The 27,801-nt window shown below is 41.1% G+C and overlaps 1 protein-coding gene across 5 annotated transcripts in view; it reads left to right on the top strand.

The window, feature by feature from the left end:
- LOC140196298 (chloride channel protein 2-like) overlaps positions 1-27,801 on the top strand; it is a 558,437-nt gene that overhangs the window by 399,309 nt on the left and 131,327 nt on the right. For all 5 annotated transcript variants that reach the window (XM_072255256.1, XM_072255259.1, XM_072255257.1 and 2 more), the window contains 2 exons: positions 6,737-6,847; positions 6,962-7,175. In XM_072255256.1, the coding sequence (XP_072111357.1) occupies positions 6,737-6,847; positions 6,962-7,175 (325 nt within the window). The remainder of the gene's footprint in view (positions 1-6,736; positions 6,848-6,961; positions 7,176-27,801) is intronic.

Genomic DNA, 27,801 nt, shown 5'->3' with positions numbered 1-27,801 from the left:
TGCATTTATAACCTTACGATTAGAGTACTGTGTTACTTATTTCTTTAATAAAACTTTCTTAGTTCCAGTAATCCAGACTCCAACTAAGTGGTCCATTTCTGCTGGTTTGGCAACCCAGTTACGGGGTACGTAACATAGTATATTTGGTGTTCTGTGAACACAACACTGTAGTTCTATCTATAATAATCTCTTGGCTTTGAAAACATAGATGGGAAATGTACTGAAGCCCAGTAACAGTTAGTATGTGCCCACATCATGCGTATGAAGAAACCATTGCATTAGACACCAAGGACTTCTGTACACCATATGCGAGTGAGTAAATGTGCAGAAGTATACAGCGACTTGGTGAGTGAATGCAGACATCTCACCTCTCCCGGAAGTTCTGGGGTCTCCCGCATATTAATAGTGGCTCCCTGATGCCCGCAAATTATATACAATATCACGGAAATCAATTTTTTAAGAGCGAGCAAACGAGAGAAAGCAAGAGAGAGCGAGAGCAAGCAAGCGAGAGAGCACGAGAGAAAGAGAGAGAGCGTGCCATGGCAGAGTGTTCCAAAAAAAGAAAATATAAAACGTACGTCACCCCAGACTACACTAAAGTGTACCCCTGCCTAATAGGGGTCAAAATAATGACAGTGTTGCTCGCTGTGGTGTTTGCAACAGTGACTTTTCTATTGCCCATGGTGGGTTAAGACTGTAAAAGACATGCTGAGGTAAATTTAACAAATGTCATTCATTCATTAGCATAGCTAATGTTATTTAAACTAGCTAACTAGTTGCTAAGGAGCTACTCTATTGCAGACATACCACCTCTCCCAGAAGTTCCAGAAGTCTCCCGCGCATTGATGGTGCTACCTCCCTGAAGTGAGTTTTTGCAGGGTGGGATGTCTGGTGAATGTGCTATGCTAGACTCTGTTGGACTGTGAATATGTAGGGAAGTGCACAGGAAGTCAGTTGCAGCATAACTAAATTGCTTTTCTCCACTTCCTAATGTTAGTGTCAGTCCAGAAATTTGAGCAGCAGTTATGCACATGAGTAAGCTCTGACCAGACCTCTGCATGTAAAGCTATTTTGATAGATTACGGGACATCTTGGGCACTCCTGGAGCAATGTGGCATTTCTAGTACTGCGGACTTCCCTGTAAATGTCTGAATTAGTTGTCTTTATCCTTCAGCTCACACTGCTCCCTACTACTAGACCATCAGCCACATGACTGACTGTCAGTGTTTGGTGAGATGTTGGAATCCATTATTAAGGATGAGGTTTCAGGATACTTGGAGGCACATGATAAAACAGGCCAATGTCAACATGATTTCCTTCAGGGAAAATCTTGCCTGGCAAGCCTGGTGAAATTCTTTGTGGAAGTAACAGGGTGGATGGACAAAGGAGAATTGGTGGATGTTGTTTATTTGGATTTTCAGAAGGTCTTTGACAAGGTGCTGCACATAAGGCCACTAGCCAAGATAAGAACCTGTGGTATTACAGGAAAAGTACTAGCATGTATAGAAGGCAGGAGGCAGAGAGTGGGAATAAAGGAGCCTTTCTTGGTTGGCAGCTGGTGACTAGTAGTTTCTGCAGAGCTTAGTATTAGGACCAATACTTTTCATGGTATATGTCAAATGATTTGGATGATGGAATTATGGCTAAGGTTGCAGACAATACAAAGATAGGTCTAATGACAATGGTCACCACTGCAGAGGCAGTCACAAATAGTGCAGGTATGCATATGCAGTGGAGCTTATTGTTCGTTGCAAGCGTGGAGATAAGGTGCCTTCATTTGTTGAAGTTATACAAATAATAGTTATATATTTAAATGTGCAGTTCCTTACATCCATTACAGTATTAGTTTGACGCACCTCTTCTGCTCTAAGGGAACACTTCTTATCCACAACAAGAAATCAGGGTTGTGCTCATCATCAAAGCAAATGGGCTGGAGTATATGTGTAGCATGCCTGCAATTTCCTGATATCAGTGCCCTGCATGTGAGGCCCCTCATCAAAAGTATAAACTCGTGAAATCTGCCTTTGCGTCACTTTGTGAGTAATCTTTCACTTGCTAAGTCTATGTAAATTCACCTTGTGTAATCTCCATCATTTTGATACACCAAGGCATTCCACAGGAACGTTCAATTGTCAGCAAATTTTAGAATTTGCTTTCAATCCTCTTCTGCAGTTCTGTCAATTCATCAAAGAAACACTTTCAGACATTGCCTCACAGTGATGTTTTCAATTTACAACTGTTTTCTTATTTAATTGTAATGCAGCTTTACCTTTCTATTATTAAAAGATTTTTGTTCAAAAATACAAATAAATAATACTGTTTCAATTTACTTTATCCATCAATTCCTTCAGACAGATCTAATATTTCTGAGCTGTGACTTTTTTATCTGAAGTTGCACAATCTTTTACACATCAATCTTCCAAAGCTCAGTTATTCGTCACTGTAGGCATATTTTCTATAGTTAACTCCATCATTGACTTTTCTGCTAGTCAACTATCTTACATACCTTATTCTTCTATTAAACTTCAGTCAACTTGCTGTCTCCTACTTCACTTTTTCTGTGTTTAAAAGTTTTGTCCACAAAAACCTTTATATTGATAAAATCAGTTCAATTGTAATCCAGTGTAATCGCGCTCAGATTATGGAGAGGTGATGATTTCCTTTAAGTCTCTGTTGTCCCAGCTGAAATCTTCATGTAGATTTGCTACACTTTGGCAAGTTCACAAAATTGGACAGAAGGAGGGACTGGCTGGAGGTAGATATATTAGGGAAATTTAATAAACTCTTAGATAGGCACATGGATGATAGAAAAGTGGAAGATACTGTCTTGGTCCCTTAGCTGGATGGTGAGATGCTATCACCAAAAGCAAAAAATAGTCAATCATGTTACCCATCAGCAATTTTTTCCCATCAACGTCCTTGAAATCAGCAGGTGAAATCTTATCAGATTCATCACTTTTCTATCCTTCTCTCCATCAGTAACAAAATGATGGAAATTACTAGTAAGCAGCATCTACTCACCAATCTCTTGCTCACTGACACTTAGGTTATGCCAAGACCATTTGGCTCCAGATATCATCACTACCATAGTGTAATAAGCTCTCCAGGCCTGTGCAGGTCACTGGAGAACATTGAGCGCTGAGGTTTCAGAGCAATTGAATTGGTCAATTGTTGTTTAACAAGAGTCATCAATCGCTTGTGTTTTTCTCGAGTGGCTTGCTGTTTGTAATGTGGTCTCCTGGTGCTCTCTGTTTAATCCTGTTAAGTTTATTTTGATTGGCTCAGTGACTCCTTGTTACTTGTATTATTTAAGTGGATTCCTGATAAACACTAATCGCGAGGTCCTAGTTTTGAGAATGTTAATTCTTATTGCGTCTCTCGGCTGAGCCACCAATGTTATTTTGCTATTATCATGAATAAATTCTAGTTGACATCTCTACATCAGAGTCTATCTTTCCTCTGCACTTGGATTTCAATATTGCCAATGCACATCGTCCAAACACCAACCAAAGAGCTGAATTTCCAAGAGACTGCCATTTGCTGCTGATAGAGAGAAGGCTGCTTGGATGAGTCCTTGTGAACTGAAGGGTGTTGATACAGGGTATTAGTGACATTATCATAATTGTAAAAATTAGATGATTGGGTTCCTTGTGATTGGAGATGGGGTTGCCTAGAAATTGTATCATGAATGTTGCTTGCCACTTTGCCTATTCCTGAATATAGCAGGAACCAGTTAATTATCTCAACTCCAAATAAAACTGTGAATACATTTTTTACATTTTTTGGCATGCTAGAAGGAAGGTACTCACAAAGTATTTGAAAATTATTGGACCATGCTGCTGCCCAAAGCAACTCTTGTAACAATATCTTGGGACTGACACAACAGACCAACAGCCACAAACGTTTTGTGTTTGAGTTGTGACTGCTACCAGTGGAAAGTTTTCCATTTTGATTCTTACTGGCTTCAATGTAATTAGGACTCCTTGACACCAGACTCAAATAGGACTGTATTGTAAAGGATATGCTCTCTCTCTTTATCCCTGGAATTTAGCTCTTAAATCCATGTTTGGATCCAAGCGTGGCTATGAAACCTTCTACACTGGGGAGGAAACCAAATTTCTTAATAAAATGCATAAATGATAAATCAGAATTTTAATCTTGTTTACCTTTAAGGAATCATTAGAGGAAACTTCCATATCAGATGAAGCACAGTAAGTGGAAAACAAATCGTGATTTCACTGTTCCATTCTCCCACCCACTACCACCACTTCCCCGGTATATCTGTAATTTTACTTCATATTTTTACACACATCTTTTTACCCATAAAATTACATCTTAATCAACTACGGGGATGAAAGTGAACTTTCCTTTAGTTAGATCAATGAATATGGTACTTCTGCAAGTTTAGACAGGTGGAAAATGAAGTGTTATGACTTGGCCTTCCTATGGGTTGCAAATCTGTTGACTCTGGGAGAAAGAGAAACCTTGATAACTTGGTGATATGAATGACATTTTTTTCAACAATGCTTTGTGTAGATTGCAGATAAATCAGAGCCAAATGGAGATGAAGATTAAAGTGTGAATGTAGTCTTGTATCAGTCGCACCACAGATATCGCTTGAACTTCCAGCACAGTTTCACCTATCCTTTGTGTAAATACAATATGCATTGCACTGTGCTCTTTATGAGCAGCTTAACTAAAAATCTGAGCTCTAAGACCTGTATCATAATATACAGGTTGAGCTTTGAGAACCTTAGTCATTCCTGATCCATTGCCCAGATTTTACAATTTCATTGGTTCACATCCTTGTTCTTGTGTGCTTCCTATGAATATCTTAGACTGGACCAAAGCATCGACTGTACTCTTTCCCTAAATGTTGCCTGGCTTGCTGAGTTCCTCCAGCATTTCCTGTGTGTTGCTCGGATTTCCAGCATCTGCAGATTTTCTCTTGTTTGTGATTAGACTGGATCTACTCTTGTTTATTCATTCCCAATCTTAGTTCATAATTCTCTATTGATGCTATTTTACTGATGACTTTTTAGCCCCTTGCAACCTATTATTTCTTTATTGATCACTGGCATTAGTTTCATTCTTTCTGTTTGTGGATATATACATACCAATTACTTTAAGTCCATACAGCTTAGTCAGCTGGTACCTTTAGTTAAAGGTTGCAGAATAAAAATAATCAACATGGAACAGGCACTAGGAAAGAGCAAAATCAATCAGAGCTGCAGTTAAGATTACTGAAGAAAAAAACAGCCACTGACAGAAGTGCAAAGTCAGCATGCGTGAGAAAGCTTGTCATCAGTGAATAAATTTTCAATGCGACGGGAGTAGAAACGCTTTCCTTGGCTATTCTTGGTTTTTGCTGTATGAAGGACATTCCCTTTATTCTCTCCATTTCTCCCCTTCCCCTTCCCCTCACTTAGCACATGCAGGTTTTCTCAGTTTCCAATACCAATGAAGAATCACTGTCCTGAAACATTAACTGCTTTTTTCTCCACGTGTTGTCTGACCTATTGATTATTTACAGTATTTTCTGTTTTTAGTTTACTCTAATAGACTGCTGTCTGTTCTGGATGGATTGTAAATGAGATCCAAGGGAAATTCCAGATCTTACATCTGATCTGAGTCACAAGGAATCTGGGGTACTTGGTTCAGCATTGAGTGATATTATAACAGAACCTTCCAAGTGCATATATCTCATGCAAGCTAAAACCAATAAACCTAGGGTACACTTAGAAAATACAGATGATTATAATACTTCTGAATTATATATTGGCTGCATAAAATTGTCTTAACTTGAAAAAAATAAAGAGGATTTAAGAGAGCATTTGACATTACCACACTCTGCTCCCAGCATATGAAGGGAAGATGGTACTCTTCACATTCTATCTCTCAATGTGGCACATTAGAGCCCCAGGAACTGCAGTAGGTTACTTTTGAAACATTGACATTTTTCAGTGTAAGAAATTGAGGGAAAACAGTTTCTGAACAAAATATGGAATTCAAGTGCTAGATTTGAGTGATTTTGTTGATATTTATAACCTTAGTATATTCACTGATTTTGTTCTAATCTGGTATAAATTTCTTTTGCTACCATTTAAATTTAGATATGTGAATGTAAAGGAATACTTTAATGTCCTTTGTATAGCCACTCTGATACTAAGACCACTGTGCTGCTCCAAAGAGCGCTATATGAGGTCATTCTTACCCTCAGCCATTTGGCTCTATAATGAGTCAACCTATAACTGGGGAAATGATGACCCCCTCCTGTTAGACTGTGGTAACTATCTTGTATTCTTTCTACTTCTCTTCTAATATTTATATCAGTGCACTTGTAATGCTGCTGTGCCACTGTCATTTCATTTGGGATCACTAAAGTATATCTATCTATTTTGTTCTGACCTGGTATAACTTTCCTCTTATTATTATGCTACCATTTTAGTTCAGATATGATTACTGTGAATGTAAAGGAATACTTCAATGTGCTTTGTACCTTGGATCTGTAAAAGCAAGATTTTTAATTCAGAAATTTAATGGACTAATTAAATAGAGAACCATTGACTTGCCGCCATCTTTGCACAGTAATTGTATTCAAAAAGTGTTGAAAATTTTGGTGCATACAGAAGAGGCAAATCTTCATGTATATGAACAAATGGATATGTTTTGTTTAGGTAGTGAAATCTGACTGCTTTATTTGATTCAAGCTTACAAGTCTTGGCTTCTTTTTCAGGAGCTGCATTTGGTCGCCTTGTTGGAGAGAGTATGGCAGCCTGGTTTCCTGATGGTATCCATGCAGATGGTAGTACTTATCGTATTGTGCCAGGTGGATACGCTGTTGTAGGTAAGACTTTTTCTGTCTACAATAATTATTTTTGGCCACAACGGAAGAAGAAATAAATGCAGTGTACGCCAAGTTCACCAGTCAGGTGCTTCATTCACCGATTTTTCTCCCCAGGTGCGGCAGCGCTGTCAGGTGCAGTGACCCACACGATTTCCACCTCAGTCATTGTTTTCGAGCTCACGGGTCAGATATCCCACATTCTGCCAGTTATGATAGCCGTCATCCTGGCCAATGCTGTTTCCCAAAGCCTGCAGCCCTCCGTCTATGACAGCATCATTCGCATCAAGAAGCTTCCATACCTTCCTGAGCTCGGCTGGGGGCACCTTGAGTGAGTAGTTTGATCAGTTACTCCTCTTGAAAGGGATTGGTTATGTCAAGGATGTTAAAGCTTTAAAGAGTTGATATTTTCATTGTAGATTATGTGAAATATTTTGGCAAGTTAATTGATGGTTGGCACCCATTGGCACCCTGACCTCACTGTTTTCAAATGCTAGACAAGGATCACTAGAAATTCTGATTTTGAAAGATGGAATGAAGGCATTTGGAAGGATGTAAAGGGGATGCCAACTTTGTATCATGGTTGGAAGAACTGAGAGCCTTGCCAGCATTTAATATTAGAGCTTGATTCCTCTTTAGTATATTTTGAGGCAAAGCCCAAATCATGAATTGGAGACACCAGACGCTGAAGGTACTATAGTCCAGAGCAAAAAAAAACAAACTGCTGGAAGAAGGAAGAACCCAGCAGGTGAAGCAGCATCTGTGGAAAGAATGGAAATGTCCACATTTCAAGCTGAGGCCCTGCATCAGAATAAAGGGATGCAGGGTCTTGATCAAAACATTGACAATTCCTTTCCCTCCATATATATACTTCCCAACACTGAGTTCTTGCTGCAGTGCTTTTTTTGTTCTGTCTTGTAAACTGAGCATTAAAATCATATTTGAACAAAGGTGCAAAGAGAACTGATGAAACCAAGTGAGCACTGGTGATTAGACTATAGCTGACAATCACTTTTTTGCTTGACGAACAGAATCGCATGAAAAAGCTTAAATCTGCCTGTTTTTGGTTGTGTACATGTCCTTTATGTGACACAGCAAACGTGTGTTTATGCTTCTAATATTCTATTTTTCATATCTTTTCGATGATCATTGAAGGTTTTGCTGCTATGACCTGCTTTCTCACCCACATACACATATCTAAGGATCAAAAACCTGAAGTGCAGTGGGACTTGGGAGTCCTCATGCAGGATTCCCTGAAAGTTAATTGCAGGTTCAGCTGGTGGTGAGGAAGGCAAATGCAATGTTAGCATTTATTTGAGAGGACTAGAATATAAAAACAAGGATGTAATACTGAAGCTCTTAAAGGCACTGGCGATGCCTCACTTAGGGTATTGTGAGCAGTTTTGGGCCTCTTATCTAAGAAAGGAAGTGCTTTCATTGGAGAGGGTTCAAAGGAGATTCAAAAAGGATTCTGGGATTGAAAGGCTTATCATATGAGGACCATTTGGTGGCTCTGCACCTGTATTTACTGGAATTCAGAAGAATGAGGGGTGACCTTATTGAACCTATCAAATGTTGAAAGGCTTCAATAGAATGGATGTGGAGAGGATGTTTCTTATGGCAGGGGGAGTTTAGGACCAGAGGCCACAGCCACAAAATAGAGGGATATCCATTCAGAATGGAGATGAGGAAGAACTTCTTTAACCAGAGAGTGGTGAATCTGTGGAATTTGTTGCCACAGATGGCTTTAGAGGTCAGGTCAATGAGTGTATTTAAGGCAGAAGTTGATAGACTCTTGATTCGTCGGGGTGTAAAAGGTTACAGGGAGAAGGTGGGGGAGTAGGGTTGAGAGGGAAATGAATCAGCAATGATCAAATAGCAGAGCAGACTCGATGGGCTGAATGGCCTAATTCTGCTGCAATGTCTTATCATCTTAAGATCAGTGACAATGACTCTATCTTATATTTGCCTATAATTCTCTCTACTGTTGTATTCCGCCTTGAAAAAATAATTCCTATTGCTGTATCTCCTTTGTCATTGATCATCCAGTTTAAATCATATTGCAAAATATTTTTCAAGTTGTTTCAATATTTTTCCACAGTTTGATTAATTCAACATGTGCATTTTCTCTTGATTTTCCAAGATCATGAATCCTTTTCTCATTTCTGCTGATGCCTGTGATATTCTTACCCTCACTGCAGTCTATTTCCCTTTTGCAACTTATTTGTGTTGTTGATAATTTGTTTAATATCTGACAGCCTTGCAATTGAAATATTCTTTTCATAACTATATTTTTAGTACTTTAGGTGGTAGAATATTGCAAAATATTGATCAAATTGTTATTCTTTCCAATTTAATGATGGCGAAGAAGAAGACTATTTGGCCCAATGAGTCGTGCCAACTCCCCAGTAAAACAAGTCCCATCAATCCTACTCTTTATTTTTCTGAGGCCCTTCGCATTATTTTCTAGCTCCCCTTTAAATTTTTCTCCTACATACCTGTAATAATTGGTAATATTCAGTAGCCAGTTAACTTAACAGCATGTGAAAGGAAATCAGAGTACATGAAGAAAATCCACGTTACCACGGAGACCATACAATCTCCACACAGAGCTCTGGTCTGAACCCAGGTCATTGGAAGCCATAAACACTGACTATTGCAGCACTGTGCATCAGTGATCCCTTTCAGAAGTTTGCATCTATGAATGTCTGTTGTGTCATGGTCTTTTCATGATAAAGTACCTCAACATTACTGTTATTGGTAACATTATTAATGAATGCTCTTTAGATATATAAATAGACTAACTAGAACTATAATACCAAAGCAAATTAAATTGAGGGGACAAAAGTTAACAAAGAAACTTAATATTGAACAAGTCATTAGCAACTGAGCAACGAAGCAATTGTGTGATCTCCTTTAGTTTAATATGTGGCCTGGTCAGTGGTTCAAAATAATTCAGAATGATTTGAGTTTGATCCCAGGTTTGTGCTGGGTTAGCCAGTCATAACAAGGATGATACAGTACTGCAAATACTGAGAATGAATTGAGCATTGCAAAGCCAGAGGGAAAAAAAAAGTCACAGCTTGATTCCCAACTCCTGCCTCTTTCAATAATCCCTGTTTTATCATGCAGCAAATGGACAAAATAGTTTGCGACTGTGACGCCCAGTTAGATGAAGCACCTCTTGGCATGCGCTGACGAGACTTGCCCTTGAAGAGGTTACTGAGGGGCTATTAGCAGTGTGGAGCATGGCCTGTAATCCAACAGTACGTTAATTTATCAGTACAAAATATTGTTAGCCAGCAATATTGGGATTAAATGAAGAATTACTGGACTTTATGATATAAATGTATGGTTGATGTTTCAGAATAAAAAGAGAACGGTAATCTGGTGGCTACATTTCTACTTTAATTATGATCTTTCATGATACTCAAGCTTTAGATCTTTACTGAACTAGTTTGCTGGAAAAGTCGAAGATTAAAAATGTTCATGTTTCATACATTTTTATTGTGTTGAGTGAATTGTTTATACAATAGACTACTAATACGATTAGAATCTAATGTCTCTATAATATTTAATACCTAGCACTTGGAAAATGGGTGTTTTCAAGCTCTGTGCAACATGTGATTAGGACCTCCCTTGTGAAACTGATTTACAGATTTGCAATTAGCACCATATGTGGATCCAAAACAAGAAAGGAAAGGTCTTAGTAGCAGGAGTAACACTATGCCAACACTAAAAGATTATAATTAATTAACTGCGGTTATTGTGGAGGAAGTTAATGTGGAGAAGAGATCACAAACTCAGCACTGCGGTTGGAAACTGTGCAGAAAGTGTAGATGAGTGCTTGAACATATTTTGGAAGGATTGTTGTTGATCCTGCTGGATCTCCATCTTGACTAAGGGCCAGAGGGGTAAAAGAAAAGACAAGGCAAACTGGCCAGAATAGGAATGTATACACTGTGATCGTCAGTAAATCCTCACTCACCCTCTGATTAGTGATTGGAGGAGCTATACAATGAGGGAAGAGTGTGTACCGTGTGTGGTACCTTCTTCTATGGCTGAAGAGCTATGACAACAAAGCATACAATTTATGAGAGAGTGGGCAAGTGAATGATTCAATCTTGACCAGACCTGGGGCAAATAAGCATCTTGCTATGATTGTGGATATTGATCTCTTGCTTTTGTATTTGATGACTTTCTGGACTCTCTAGGCATCCACCTCTTCTATGCTGGTCAACATGCCTTGTGTGTATGTGAAACTGAAACCCATTCCTGTGCGTGAAGCTGCTGTAAGTGCTCCACAATCTTCACCATAACTTTCATCAATAATGGTCCTATGATCAAAAAAGTTCAAAGTAATATTTATTATCGGAGTACGTACATGTTACCACATTTAACCCTGAGATTCTTTTTCCTGTGGGCATACTTAGCAAACCTATAGAACAGTAACTGTAAACAGGATCAATGAACAACAAACTGTGCAAATGAAAATATAAATAGCAATAAGTAACGAGCATGAAATAACAAGATAAAGGGTCTTTAAAGTCTTGGAACACCAGAAATAGCATGAGTGTCATTACCCCCTTTTATTCAAGAGCAAGAGCCTGATAGTTGAGGGGTAATAACTGTTCTTGAACCTGGTGGTGTAAGCCCTGATGGCAGCAGCGAGAAAAGAGCATGGCCTGGGTGGTGAGGAGTTTTGATGACGGATGCTGCTTTTCTATGGCAGCATTTCATGTAGATGTGCTCAATGGTAGGGAGGGCTTTACCCATGGGCCAAATCCACTACCTTTTGTAGGATTTTCCACTCAATGGCATTGGTGTTCCCATACCAGATGGTAATGCAGCCAGTCAGCAAACTTTCCACCACTGCATCACTGCCCCTTTAAGAGTTACAGAGGGGAAGATATTCAAGCTGAGTATTTGCTGCATTGGAGCAAATTAAAATGGGTACTTCTTAAGCACCCAGGTCTTTGTAAAAGATCCGTGTGTGTGAAAATTCTGCTCAGAAGGTTGTATGGCAACTGGCATGAGTCTCCATTTTAACAAATACTTATGATAGATTAGCAAATTCCAGTTTATAATCTTTACAAAATTAAATTACAAAAATAATGCACAGCAAGCTATTCAAGTACAGAGAAGAAATTAAGAACCTGGTGGCATGGTGCAAAGACAATAACCTATCCCTCAACGTCAGCAAGACGAAGGAATTGGTTGTTGACTTCAGAAGGAGTAGCAGACCACACGACCCAATTTACATCGGTGGTGCGCAAGTAGAACAGGTCAAAAGCTTTAAGTTCCTCGGGGTCAATATCACAAATGACCTGACTTGGTCCAACCAAGCGGAGTTCACTGCCAAGAAGGCCCACCAGCGCCTTTACTTCCTGAGAAAACTAAAGAAATTTGGCCTGTCCCCTAAAACCCTCACTAATTTTTATATATGCACCGTAGAAAGCATTCTTCTAGGGTGCATCATGACTTGATATGGAAATTGTCCTGCCCAAGACCGAAAGAAGCTGTAGAAGATCGTGAACACGGCGCAGCACATCACACAAACCACTCTTCCGTCCTTGGACTCACTTTACACCGCACGCTGTCGGAGCAGTGCTGCCAGGATAATCAAGGACACGACCCACCCAGCCAACACACTTTTCGTCCCTCTTCCCTCCTGAAGAAGGCTCAGGAGCTTGAAGACTCGTACGGCCAGATTTGGGAACAGCTTCTTTCCAACTGTGATAAGACTACTGAACGGATCCTGACCCGGATCTGGGCCATACCCGCCAAATATCCGGACCTGCCTCTTGGTTTTTTTGCACTACCTTACTTTCCATTTTTCTATGTTCTATTTATGATTTATAATTTAAATTTTTAATATTTACTATTTTTAATATTTAATATTTGTAATCCAGGGAGCAGGAAGCGGAGAATCAAATATCGCTGTGATGATTGTACGTTCTAGTATCAATTGTTTGACGACAATAAAGTATAAAGTAAAGTTAATCATTTCTATTCCTTTTAAACAAACTTGCACGGAAATCTTCTTGTAATTTTGTTCTCATCGCCTACAAGAACATAACGCAATAAAGAGACCAAAATTACCTTTTAAAAAATTTAGCAATGATCTTTATCCTAGCAGCTCTTCAAAAGAAATATTATAAATATAACTTCCAACAAACCTCTCAGGGTAGATTGCATCGTTTGTTCACTTTGAGTCTTAAGTAAAATCATTTGGCAGGTTGTGGATTCAGCTTTCAAACCTTCAGTGATCTATCACGTATCACATTTACTACCACTTCAACTTGGTGCCTTACTGAGTGAACATCAGTTTTACTGAATAGTAACAGTGGGTGTTATTGGGACAATGTACAGATACTTGTGTTCCTCAAATACACATTAATTCACAGGAGAGTCCTTGGGGACTTGAGTGCTCTCTGATTAGTCTTTTCTCCTGATACAGCATCTCTGTGGTAGCCCACCCTTCACTGTTGTCACAGATACTGCAAGGGAAGGCACTACGGACTCAGTTTTCCAAATGGACCTTTTTTGTCCGGGAAAACAATGAGTGGAAATTTATTTTATCAGATCTCTGCTCACTTTTCCTCGTGTACAATTTCCCAAGGCCTGAAGCAGTTGTCTGCCTTAAGAGCAATTATCAAATTTGATAGTAAGTTCGTTTCTAAATTTCCTACCATAATATTGTTCAGGACATTGTTTCTGCCTATAGGAAGGCAGTATCCATGGTTGTCCTGACATATTAGCATTATACACATGGAAACAGCCCAACTGGCCCATTTGGGCCAGGATGCCCCATGCAAGCTTGTCCCATTTGTCAGCCTCAAGCCCATTACCTTCTAAACCCTTCCAATCCATGTACCTGTCCAAATGCCTTCTAAGAATTGTTATTGTACTTGCCTCAACCACTTCCTCTAGCTCATTCCACATACATACCACACCATGAAAAAAGCAATGTTTTCCCTCGTTCCTATTAAATCCTATTTGAATCTTTCTCTCTTATCTTAAACCTATGCCTTTGGATCTTGACTCCACAATCCTGGGAAAAAAGCTGAACGTGCTCACCTTATCTTTGCCCCTCATGATTTTGTACATCTCTGTGAGATCAATCGTCAGGTTCCTACACTCCAAAGAATAAAGTACTAACCTATCCAATCTCTTCCTCAAGCTCAGTCCTTCAAGTCCTGGCCACGTCCTTGTAGATCTTTTCTGCACACTTTCCAGTTCAATACCATCTTTCATATAGCAAGGCATCCAAAACTGAATACAATACAGCAGTGTCCTGTATAACCACGGTGACCTCCCAAATGCCACCTCTCAGGAGGAATGGAATGACATTAAACAAATGTAGTTTTCTTTTCTCTCACGTCTCTGATGTCTTAGTTTATTTTGCCACCAATATAACTGGCACCGTTTGTCTTTCTCAAAGTGATTTCCATCTGAAATATTTGAAAGAAGAAAAGCACCTCAGGAATCTAGTCAGATTGTGTGTGCGGTTCGATAGGGACCAGATCACTTACATCAGAAAGAGAGCAGTTTGGTGCAGCTGACAGAGCAAACGTGATTGAACTTCTGGCATGTTCCATGATGTTAATGCTGATGCTTCCAATATTCTGCATAGTATTCAGTTTAGTCGAGCTGCATTAAAACCATGGTCAAGATCCAGCAAGACGTCAGCAGTACATTTAGCAGGTTCTGCCACATTAACATTGCCCAACCTAGAGAACCTGGGTTCCCAACCTGGGGTCCCTCTGTTAATGGTCGGGGTCCATGGCATAAAAAAGGTTGGGAACCCCTGCTGTCGATAACTGTTGTACATTGGTGTACCTTGTGATAATTTATTTCATACATTCTCAAACCTCAGGGATATTTTGTTTTCTCCTGCCCCTGCCTGTTTTTCACTTCAGTTGCAAACATTGAATAAAAGCTATCATTTATCCCTCTTTAAAATTTACCCATTTTACCTTTAATTTATCTGAAGCCATGAATGTTCACAAAAAATTAGTGTAAGAGTGCATGTCCTGGATGGTGAGGATCCTTAATGATGGACGCTGGCTTCCTAAGGCACTGCTCCTTGGAGTTGGCAAGTTCCAGAAGTGCTGGGTTAATGTCTAATGTCACATTTAGACTACACAATGAATGACTTGCTGCCATGGGCTTTCTCTGATTTTGCTGCAACACAATTGATGAATGATATTAAGGATAGAATTCGAGGTTAAAAGCTTTATGCTTTCTGTAAGTTTAAAAAAGTTCTTTCAGAAATAAAGGAGAACAATTAGCCAATAAATTGGTCTTTCTGCCACATTTTCAAATTATTATTTCTCCCAGACATAGTCAACGAAATGTTACATCATGATAATTTTACTACTCTGCCCGTGGATTTAATAACATTGAATATTAAGTATTAAAATTCAATCAAAATAAGCATCTCTGAGATATATTGACTGAAGGCAATATCTTCAGTTTATACACATACTGTATGTCAAAAAAAGCCTGTTTATGTTGTTAAAATATCACATTGAAGACTGTTAAAAACTGTACCCAGCCTTAAAAGCCAGGAAATTCCAAGTTTTGTCCATTACCCCAGTCTGCTGTAATGCCGATCTTTCCAAGAAAGCCGATACATCTTCTGCAATGGTTTCCCACCTCACTGCTTGACAATTCCAAGTTCACCTCAGGTCTAACCCCGGCTCATGGTCAGCCCTGATAATAAAACAGAAGTTGCTGGAAATGGTCAGCAGCATTTGTGAAAAGATTCTTCAACAGCGTTGGAATCTTCAATTTAAAATATTATCTCTGTTGATTTTTCCATTGCCTGACTTGCTGAATATTTCCAATATTTTCTATATTTAAGATTTATGGCATCGACACTTAATTTACTGCCAATTTCTGTACTCTTCTTTCTTCACAGTTCCCATCCTCCTCCTTTACATGTGTTTTATTTTTAATAAATGTTGATAACGTGCATTAACAGTTCTTCCTATCACTGGCTTCTGAACCATTGTGCATCCAATAGCATAGCCAGAAACAAATATCAAATACAGCTTCCACAAAAGGGTCCTCCAGCCAGCACTCTTCAAGGTTGCTCAAGCTGATCCAGGCATGTATTTCTATGACCCTGTACCATCAAACCAGCTGGTTTGCATCTTCATAGCACTTATTGGTGTTCATTTTTTTCTAGGTTCACTACCGCTAATTAATCATATGTATTACTCCATTAGTTTTTGTGCCAGCCTTCAGGGTTCCATTCAATAAGCTTTGCAATTCACGAAGATCCCTATACCTGAAGCTTACCTGCTCTGCAATATTCATTCGTTTTGCTAGTGCATCAGTTCCAAAGCCTTCAACATAAGATATTATTCAGATGCAGGAAATCAGAAGTAGCACATACAAAATGCTGGAGCAACTTAGAAGGTCGGGCAGCATGTATGCAAAGGAATAAACAGTCAAAGTTTCAGACAAGGCCCTTCATCAAGGTATGATGGAGGTGTCCTGATGAAGGCTCTCGGCCCAAAGTGCCAGCTGTTTATTCCTTTCCATTGATGCTGCCTGACCTGCTGTGTTCCTCCAGCATTTTGTATGTGTTATCCAAAGCCTTAATCTTGACAAGTTGCTTCTGAGGATATGTGATAGAACCAATATGGTTAGGAAATATCCCGTGTTACGTACCCCGTAACTGGGTTGCCAAACCAGCAGAAATGGATCACTCAGTTGGAGTCTGGATTACTAGATCTAAGAAAGTTTTATTAAAGAAACAAGCAACACAGTACTCTAATCAAAAGGATAATAAATGCAACAGTTCAGCAATGATAAACACACATGTGCACAGAATTAAGATAACAGGATCAATCAAGCTCTATCGTTGTCTAGGGGTAAATGACCAGTTTCAAAGTGACGCAAAGTTCAGTTCAATTTAGTTCAGTTCAGTTCAGTTCGCAGTAATCGCTGCCGTGGGAGATGGACAGTGTGGGGGAAGGAGAGAGAGAGCAAAACGAATGAATATTCAAGCCTTCCACACAGACCTTCGCAGTCAGCTTTCGGGCGAGTCCTTTGTGATGTCATCTGAGGTCACCGACCGTGACCCCCTCTGTTTCCAGATACGATCATTTCTCTGCGGTGATCCTGGCACCCAGGCAAGGGTGGACACACACCAGGTTCCCGCCGATCGTGCCTTTCCACCGACTTGTGAGAGACGCACTGCTTCCAGGGTCTCGTTACCTCGGGTGTCGTGTGTGTCCTGCCTTAGCAAACCTGTCCCTTTTTATCCCCCTGCTGGGGTATCACCTGTCCATCACTTCAAACAGTTCAGGGTTCAAAGGGGGAGCCGATCTTGACAGCTCTCCTTCCTTCATTAACATCTCCAAATGCTGCTCCATTGTTTTCCTTATCTCTCTCTCCCCTGAAGACAGGTGGCAGACCAACTGCTGATTCCACTGGTGCCAGCCCAGGCCAGCTACATCTTAATCTATGTGTATTCTTGTCACACCCGTTTTGAGCAGTGTTTGGGAAGTGAATTTGGAAAGAGTTGTTAGCATTGTTTATAAAGTGTGAGGCTGAGATAGCAGAAGGGTTTGCTGCTAAATGTAAGGTGACAGGAAGAGAACGTAAAGGAGGTTGGAGTCGTGGAGCGTGGAGTTTCACATCAGTTCCATCACATATCCTCTGGTGCTGGAGAAGTTGACTCCCATGCACCTCCAACCAACCTTCTTTATATGCCATCCCCATCACCTCACGTTCCGCAGCAGACTCTTTAGCTATCTCACCCCCACACTTCAACCTATGTCATGACTTCTTCCAAATTCACTTCCCAAAGCTCTACTGAAACCTATCACCAGGCCACATTTTACCCTCACTATGTTTCGTGTTTAATTGTCTTTGCCACCCTGAAGTACTGCAGTGTTTGTTATTAATTTTTTTGACATTGAGCTAGCTGTTTCTAATTAGGTTGGCAGCAGGCACTGCGCAATTTGCTTTGCTGTTCTTGGGTCATTAACCCTGATAATTATTCAGTGTGTCAGATTGGCGATATGTGTGTGGATATTGGTTAGCACAGAGTTGAGCACAGTTATAGTTTTATAATCTGCTATCACTCTCTGTCAAGGTTCATGAAGGATCGATGGACAATTAGATGAGGTACTTGTACATGCCTGGTACAAACAGAAGTGCAGCCAGCAAGGAGCCAACAGCTGCAGGAAAGGAGGAAGCAATTACTCAATGAATTAAAGAATAGAATTTTATAAAATGGATACTAACTAATTCTGACAGCTGCAGAATGATAGGGGTGATAAGACGCTATTGTCTGCTGATTGCACACTTGCTTCTGAGTGCCGTTTGTGGCTTTCTGGGATATCTGCACTGACAGAGGTCTCCAGGTTTGATCATGCAGGAGTGTCTATGTGGTGGCATGAACTTGAGGTCCTTGCGCCATGCGGACTACTTGGCTGCTATGAGATGGGTGCATAAGCTGGTGACGTTGAGTTCACTTTGACCATTAAAACCGAGAGGAACCATTGCAAACTCCCACAGCCCCCGATGATCCTGTGAATTCAGTCTCTGAGGCGGATGTGAAAGCATCCTTCTGGAGGGTGAACCCACAGAAAGCATCTAGATGGGGTACCTGGCCAAGTACAAAAGACCAGTGCTGATCATCTGGCTGGAGTGTTCACTGAGGTCGTTAACCTCTCACTTTGGCAGTCTGAGGTACCCACCTACTTCAAACAGGAAACAACAGGAATTCTGCAGGTGCTGGAAATTCAAGCAACACACATCAAAGTTGCTGGTGAACGCAGCAGGCCAGGCAGCATCTGTAGGAAGAGGTACAGTCGATGTTTCAGGCCGAGACCCTTCGTCAGGACCACTTCAAACAGGCTTCAGTTATACTGGTGCCTAAGAAGAACGTGATAATCTGCCTCAGTAACTATTGTCTAGCAGCACTTATGTCCATAGTGATGAAGTGTTTTGAGAGGTTGGTGATGAAACGTGTCAACTACTGCCTGAGAAGCAACTTGGATCTGCTCCAAATTGCCTACTCGACCAACAGGCCAATAGCAGATGCCAAATCATTAGCTCTTCACTCAACCCTGAAACATTTGGCAGCAAAAATGCATACACCTGGATGCTTTTTATTGACTGCAGCTCAGCATTCAATACTGTCATCTCCTCAAAACTAATCAATAAGCTCCAAGACCTTGGCCTCAATACCTCCTTGTGCAATTGGATCCTGGATTTCCTCACTTGCAGACCCCAGTCAGTTTGGATTGGCAAAAACATCTCCTCCACAATCTCCAACAACACAAGGGCACCACAAGGCTGAGTGGTTAGCCCCCTGCTCTGCTCACCTTATACTTATGACTGAGCAGCTAAGCACAACTCCAATGCCATATTTAACATTGCTGATGACACCATTGTCATTGGCCGAATCAGTATATAATCTGGCTGAGTGGTGCCACAACAACAGCCTCTCACTCAATCTCAGTAAGACCAAGGAACTGATTATTGATTCCAGGAGGTGAAAAACAGAGGCCCGTGAGCCAGTCCTTATCGGGGGATCAGAGGTGGGGAGGGAGCAACTTTAAGTTCCTCGGTGTTATCATTTCAGAAGATTATCCTGGGGTCAGCATGCAAGAGCAATTACAAAGAAAGCATAACAACATTCATTAGAAGTTTGCAAAGATTCAGCATGACACCTAAAACTTTGACAAACTTCTATAGAACTTCGTACAGCGGGAGGAGAACACGGCGCGACGCAGCTCGCAGCGGCCACTCCGGTGAAATAATATCTGTTATCTGTCAAGTAGGCTGCCGTGTACAATCCTGATTTGATGGAGACAGACGTGAGAGCATGGAGGAACATCTGGAGAAACTTCTGAAATGCCTTCTTCGCTGCCGTTGCAACTGTGTGATCCAAAATCTCCGGAGAAGTGCCCCGAGTCCTCGGCTTTGCTTGCTGCTCAGCGGCCGTGGCAGGGTCAAAGTACTTGGCAGAGGATGGTGCTCGGGAGGCTGTATCGGAGGGGCTGGTCGGAGGCTCGAAGTTTTCGGAGGGACTCAGAGTCGGCTGTGGTCGGGTGCTTTCAATGCATCAGCAGTTGTCGGTGCCTGGAGGTTTATGGCAGGGAAAGGTTCTCCCTTTTGCCACCTGCTATCGGGACTGTCAGGAATCGACCGGAACTTTGAGACTTTTTTTTACCGTGCCCATGGTCTGCTCTTTATCAAATTATGGTATTGCTTTGTACTGCTGTAACTATATGTTATAATTATGTGGTCTTGTCAGTGTTAGTCTTTGGTTTGTCCTGTTTTTTTTGTGATATCACTCTGGAGGAACATTGTATCATTTCTTAATGCATGCATTTCTAAATGACAATAAACGAGGACTGAGTGTCCCCATAATCTAATCTAATCTAGATGTGTGGTGGAGTGTATATTGACTGGTTGTGTTGCGGCGTGGTATGGAAACACCAATGCCCTTGAGTAGAAACTCCTATAAAAAGTAATGGATACAGCCCAGTCCATCATGGGTAAAGCATTTGAACACATCTACATGGAGCACTGTTGCAGGAAAGCAGCATCCATCACCAGCCAGGTCGTGCATTCTTCCCACTGCTGCCATCAGGAAGGAGGTACAGGAGCCTCAGGACTCACACTACCGTGTTCAGGAATAGTTATTACCCTCAACCATCAGCTCAGTCTCTTGAACTAATAGGGATAATTTCACTCAGCTTCAGTCAGCCCACTCACCGCATCACTAAAGTGTTCCCAGAACCAATGGATTCACCTTCAAGGACTCTTCATCTCATATTCTCAATGTTTATTGCTTATTTTATTATTTTCTTTTTTCTCTTTCGTACTTGCAGTTTGTTGTCCTTTACACATTGGTTGTTTGTCTGTCCCTTTGGGTGTGGGCTTTCATTGTTTCTATCATGTTTCTTGGATTTACTGCAAGAAAAGGATCTCAGGGTTCTATACAGTGACACATATATGCTTTGATAACAAATTTGCTTTGAAGTTTGAACTTTTTGTAGTTGTGCTGGAACAGAAGTCTGTGCAAGTCAACTAAAGCAATATTTGTAGCTAGTCCTCTAACAGTAATGTAATTGCTCAGATTTTTTTTTCTTCTTGATTTTTTTTCCTTTTATTATCATTAAGGGGTGTGTTTAAAAGCTACTGTGACAGATAGCTTGTCCCATAATCCTTCACAGTTTGCTGGAATGGTTTCCATACTATGTAACTGAGCTATCCTTACCTTTACAGTACAAAGGTATCCCGTAGCATTCGGACATGCAGTGGTCCCCATCTGTTCCTGTAACTGAGCTTTTTTATCTTACGAAATCTCTTCTGCCCTTACAGTGTTTGGCACAGTTCTCAATGGGTCAATCTTTCCTTCTACCTGAGTTTGAGTATTGTCCATTGTTACACTGAGGAAGAGTCTGTTAGTCCAATTCTGTGAGTGAAGTCGAGCGCAGTTAAAGTTCTGTTTTCCTCCAGATAGACAAATTGAAAACCCAAATTTAGCTGTGCAGAATCAAAAACAGAAAATATTGAGGATGATCAGCAGGCCAGCCAGACTCTGTGCAATGAAAAACTGAATTAGCATTTCAGGTCAATCACCTTCAATGGAACAATGCAGATCCTTTTGTGGAGAGAAGATAGTATGGCCTTTGTTAAATCGAAGCTTCTGAAAATGTGCACTTTGTTTGTAAAAGCTCGGGTTGAAAGAAACCTTATTCATAAAGTATTATGTTATTTCTTCCTGGAAATGCTCCCAGGTCAAGGACAACTTGCTTCTATTCACACATTTTCATATTCTGAGGCTCCTCTACCTCGGACATGTGTAGGACAGAAAGTGCTTGGTGCTCCTTCCACTATTTACAGCGTCTATAAAAAAGTATTCACACCTCCTTGGGAGTTTTCATGTTTTACAACATTGAATCACAGTGGATTTAATTTGGCTTCTTTTGATACTGATCAACGGAAAAAGACTCTTTCCTGACAAAGTGAAAACAGATCTCTACAAAGTGATCTAAATTAACCACGAATATATAACACAAAATAATTGATTGCATAAATGTTCGCCCCTTTAATATAGATAGATAGATACCTTATTGTTCACAAGGGAAATTACGGTGTCTCAAAAGCATTACAAGTGCACAGATATACAAATATTAGAAGAGCAGTAAGAAAGAATAAAAAGTAAGTTACCTCAAACAGTAACAGAAGGGGGTCATCACTTCCCTGGCTATAGGTTGACTCATTATAGAGCCTACTGGCCAAGAGTCAGAATGACCTCATATAGTTCTCTTTGGAACAGCACAATTGTCAGTCTTATTATTAAAAGTGCTCCTCTGTTCAGCCAAGATGGCCTACAGAGGGTGAGAAACTTTGTCCAGAACTGGTAGGATTTTCCAGAGGGTCTTTGTTCTACCACAGCCTCCAGTACCAGTTTGACTCCAAAAACAGAGCCAGCCTTTCTAATCAGTTGATTGAGCCTGTTGGCATGTTGATGCCATTGCCCCAGCACACCACCACAGAGAAGATTGTACTGGTGACAACAGACTGGCAGAACATACGAAGGAGAGGCCTGCATACCCCAAAACAACTCAGTCTCCTCAGAAGGTAGAGGAGACTCTGGTCCTTCTCTTACACAGCCTCTGTGTTGGTTCTCCCCTCATGTCTGTCATCCAGGTTCACCCCCAGGTACTTATAGGTCCTCACCATCAGTAGTAAGAGGGAGCAGTGCAGGCTTTGTCTCCTTTGCAGTTCAACATCAGTAAGACAGATGATTTACCTTGCACCATTTGACAAAGTCCTCCACCAGGGCCCTGTGTTCATCCTCCTGTCCTCCCTTTATACACCCAACTATTGCTGAGTCATCAGAGAATTTCTGTAGATGACGTGACTCAGTGTTGTATCTAAAGACCGAGGTAGACAGGGTAAACAGGAAGGAAGCCAATACAGTCCTCTGTAGGGCCCCAGTGCTGCTTATAGCCATGTCTGACATACAGCTCTGAAGCTGCACATACTGTGGTCTGCCAGTCAGGTTGTCCATTGTCCAGGATACAATGGTGCCAACCTGCATTGAACAGAGCTTTTCCCCCAGCAATGAGGGCTGTATGGTATTGGAGGCACTTGAAAAATCAAAACACATGATCCTCACAGTGCTGTCCTGCTTATCCAAATGGGAGTAGGCTCTGTTCAGCAGATAGATGACAGCGTTGTCGACTCCAATGTGCCCCGGGTGGGCAAACTGCAGGGGATTGAGGGCTGATCTGACCAGGGGTCGGAGGTCAGCCAGGACCAGCCTCTCTAGGGTATATATGATGTGTGAGGTCAGGACCACTGGACGGTAGTCATTCAAGACTTTTGTTTGGCCCTTCTTGGGTACTAGAATCACACATGATGCTTTTCTCACAGTCGGGACTCTTTCTAGGCTGAGACTCAGATTGAAAGTGGACTGGAGAACTATACACAACTGCTCAGCACACTCCTTCAGGACCTTGGGGCTCACACCATCCGATCCCAATGCTTTGCTGTGTCTCAGTTTCCCCAGATCCCTTCTCACCTGCTCAGTAGTAAAGTTGAGTCCATGATATCTGGGGAATTGGTGGAAGGTGGGGATTGGGGGAGGTGAAGATCAGGACGATAACATTTGGGATGTGGAGGTGTGGATGGTAGGTGCAGGGGAAGGAGGTATGACACACCAAATCATCACAAATGCAGCAGTTGGCTTTAGAAGTCACATAATTAATTAAATAGAGATCACCACGTGCAGTCAAGGTGTTTCAATTGATTGTATTAAAAATATACCTGTATCTAGAAAGTCCAACTGCTGGTGACTCAGTATCCTGGCAAAAACTACACCATGAATACAAAAAAAACCCACTCCAAACATCTCTGCAAAAAGGTTATTAAAAAGCATAAGTGGAAATGGATACAAGAAAATTTCCAAGTCACTGAGTATCCCTTGGAGTACAGTTTAGTCAATCATCAAGAAATGGAAACAATATGGCACGGCTGTAAATCTGTCTGGAGCAGACTGTCCTCAAAAACTGAGTGACCGTGCAAGGAGGGGATTAGTGAGGGAGGCCACCAAGAGACTTATGACAACTCTGGAGGAGTTACAAGCTTCAGTGTCTGAGATGGGAGAGACTGCGTAGAAACACCTGTTGCTCGGGTTCTTCACCAGTCAGCTTTATGGGAGAGCAAAGAGAAAGCCACTGATGGGGAAAAATCTTTCATGAAATCTCAGCTAGAATTTGCCAGAAGGCATGTGGTAGACTCTGAAGTCAGCCGGAAGAAGGTCTGATGAAACCAAAATTGAGCTTTTTGTTTATCAGACTAAATGATATTTTTGGCTTAAGCCAAACACCACACATCACCCCTACTGTGAAGCATGGTGGTGGCTGCATCATATTGTGGGGATGCTTCACTGCAGGACCTGGAAGCTTGTGAAGGTAGAGGGTAAAATGAATGCAGCAAAATTCAGGGAAATCATGGCTGAAAAGAACTGCAACTTGGGAGAAGATCTGTTTTCCAGCAAGACAATAACCCCAAGCGTAAAGCCAAAGCTACACAGGAATGGCTTAAAAAGAACAAAGTTAATATCCTGAATTAACTAAGTCAGAGTCCAGTTCTTAATCCAGTTGAGAATTTGTGGCTGGACTTGAAAAGGGCTGTTCACTCACAATCCCCTTGCAATCTGACAGAGCTTGAGCAGTTTTGTAAAGAAGAATGGGGAAAAATTGAGCATCCAAATGTGCAAAGCTGATAGAGACCTATCCACACAGACTCAAGATTGTATTTCTTGCCAAAGGTGTATCTAATAAATACTGACTTGAAGAGGGTGAGTAATTATGCAATCAATTATTTTGTGTTTTAATAATTGTATAAACTTAAACCGATTTGGTTCACTTTGATCACATTCTGTTGATCAGTGTCAAAAAAGCCAAATTAAATCCTCTGTGATTCAATGTTGTAAAACAATAAAAATGAAAACTTCCTGGGGGGGGGGGTGAATACTTTATATAGGCACTGTATGTTGGCTGAGAAATGAACTTGTAGTTCTCAATTTTATCCCAAATGCATGACCTCCATTCTGAAAATGTATGGGCTACAGATCCCAAAGATTAGTGGGGATGAAGCCCTTTACTCAGGACAACTTTGAGAACTTCCTTGATTCCTTTCAGCTGAGCACTTTGGAATCTCTTGCTGTGACAGAGGTTTGGACAGGGATCTGTTTCAGAAGTCTGGACATGTTGGCTCCAAGGGGCATATGAATGACATGGCTTGTCCATCTCTTGAGTGATTTCCTACAGGAATTTCATGACCCAGGTGTGAATGAGATGTCAGAGACCAAGGCTATAAGGTAAACCATGAGCATCTATGCCAGCTTTGAAGTCCTAATCTTCAAGTAACTTTTTCCTTAGGCAACCAAATGTCATGCAGGTGCACTGAAGGTCATGACTAATTCCATCAGCCATACCTGCCTTTGTGGAGAGGTGTCTCTTGATATATGGAAAGCAGACCACATTTTCCAGGGATTTACCATGAAAGTTTATCGCCAGAGGACAATGTTGTACAGCAGGGCAGGTTGGTAGAGGACATTTGTTGTGCAGGTCTCAGATATAAGGCTTGTTCCCTTGGATGCTTCAGTGAACAGGTTAATTATGGCTTGGGGCTGTGACTCCAAATGTGTCATCTGTATTTTGCAGTTCAGTGACTGAAGTGGAGATGACATTGTGGATGACACAAAACAAGGTGGCGTTGCTGATAATGGGGAAGATCGTCTTAGGTTACGATGACATTGATCAACAGGCAAATTGCATGAAACAATCCAAATGGTATTTAATCCCACAAGGTGTGAAGTGATCCATTTTGGGATGTCTAATATAGGTAAGACATGCACCCTGAATGCTAGGGCTCAGGGAGTATTGGAGAGCAGAGGGGTACAAGTACATTAACTCCCTAATGGTGGTAGCACAGATAGAGCAGGTGTGAAGAAGGATCACAGAATGCTGATCTTCATTTATTGGGGCATAGAATGGTACTGGTGGCATAACTTTATAAAGCTTCAGTTTGGCCAAAATATTGTGTGCAGTTCTTTTCTGAGGTGTTTTCTTGAGAGATACAGCACAGCAGCAGAACCTCACAGCCCAAAGACCGCATGTCGCCCAATTATGTAAATGTAACCAATTAACTTGCTAATCCATACGTTTTTGGAATGTGGGAGGAAACCAGAACGCCTGTCAGAAACACAGGCGGTCATAGGGAGATTGTACAAGTTCCTTACAGACAGCAGTGGAATTGAGCCAAGTTCCTGGCATTGTGAAACACTACTCTAACTGCTACACTACAGTGCCACCTGAATCCTGGACATTACACTGTGGAAAAAAATGACTTGAATGCACTGGGTATGGAGAAGAGCAGGTTTACCAAGATGTTGCCTGGGATGCAAAGTTTCATTTAGGAGGAGAGACTGAGCTTAAAAGGATTCATTTTTTGTAGAGTAGCAAAGGGGATGGGGGGTGGTGGAGCGGGGGAACCGATGCACACTTTTCCCCATAATTGAGATGTCTGAAACTGGAGGGAGTGAGATGAGGAGTAAGGAAATTAGTGGGGAACCGAGGAAAAACATTTACGGTTGAAGTCAGAAGTTTTCATACACCTTAGCCAAATACATTTAAACTCCGTTTTTCACAATTCCTGACATTTAATCCTAGAAAACATTCCCTGTCTTAGGTCAGTTAGGATTACTACTTTATTTTAAGAATGTGAAATGTCAGAATAATAGTAGAGAGAATGATTTATTTCAGCTTTTATTTCTTTCATCACTTTCCCAGTGGGTTGGAAGTTTACATACACTTTGTTAGTATTTGGTAGCATTGCTGTTAAATTGTTTAACTTGGGCCAAACATTTTGGTTAGCCTTCCACAAGCTTCTCACAGTAAATTGCTGGAATTTTGTTCCATTCCTCTAGACAGAACTGGTGTAACTGAGTCAGTTTTGTAGGCCTCCTTGCTCGCACATGCTTTTTTAGTTCTGCCCACAAATTTTCTATCGGATTGAGGTCAGGGCTTTGTGGTACCTACTCCAATACCTTGACTTTGTTGTCCTTAAGCAATTTTGCGACAACTTTGGAGGTATGCTTGGGGTCATTGTCCATTTGGAAGACCCATTTACGACCGAGCTTTAACTTCCTGGCTGATGTCTTGAGATGTTGCTTCAATATGTCCACATGATTTTCCTTCCTCATGATGCCATCTATTTTGTGAGGTGCACCAGTCCCTCCTGCAGCAAAGCACCCCCACAACATGATGCTGCCACCCCCATGCTTCACGGTTGGGATGGTGTTCTTCGGCTTACAAGCCTCACCCTTTTTCCTCCAAACATAATGATGGTCATTATGGCCAAACAGTTCAATTTTTGTTTCATCATACCTGAGGATGTTTCTCCAAAAAGTAAGATCTTTGTCCCCATGTGCATTTGCAAACTGTAGTCTGGCTTTTTTATGGAGGTTTTGGAGCAGTGGCTTCTTCCTTGCTGAGCAGCCTTTCAGGTTATGTCGATATAGGACTCGTTTTACTGTGGATATAGGTACTTGTCTACCTGTTTCCTCCAGCATCTTCACAAGGTCCTTTGCTGTTGTTCTGGGATTGATTTACACTTTTCGCGCCAAAGTACGTTCATCTCTAGGAGACAGAATGCGTCTCCTTCCTGAGCGGTATGACGACTGCGTGGCCCCATGGTGTTTATACTTGCGTACTATTTTTTGTACAGATGAACAAGGATGAACCAGACTTGACATCACTTTCTGACCTTAATCCGATAGAAGATTTGTGGGCAGAACTGAAAAAGTGTGTGCGAGCAAGGAAGCCTAAAAACCTGACTCAGTTACACCAGTTCTGTCCGGAGGAATGGAACAAATTTCCAGCAATTTACTGTGAGAA

Source organism: Mobula birostris, chromosome 4, assembly GCF_030028105.1.
Source record: "Mobula birostris isolate sMobBir1 chromosome 4, sMobBir1.hap1, whole genome shotgun sequence".
Taxonomy (NCBI): domain Eukaryota; kingdom Metazoa; phylum Chordata; class Chondrichthyes; order Myliobatiformes; family Myliobatidae; genus Mobula; species Mobula birostris.
The sequence above is the reverse complement of the archived record's forward strand: the minus strand, read 5'-3'. Positions and strand labels throughout refer to the sequence as shown.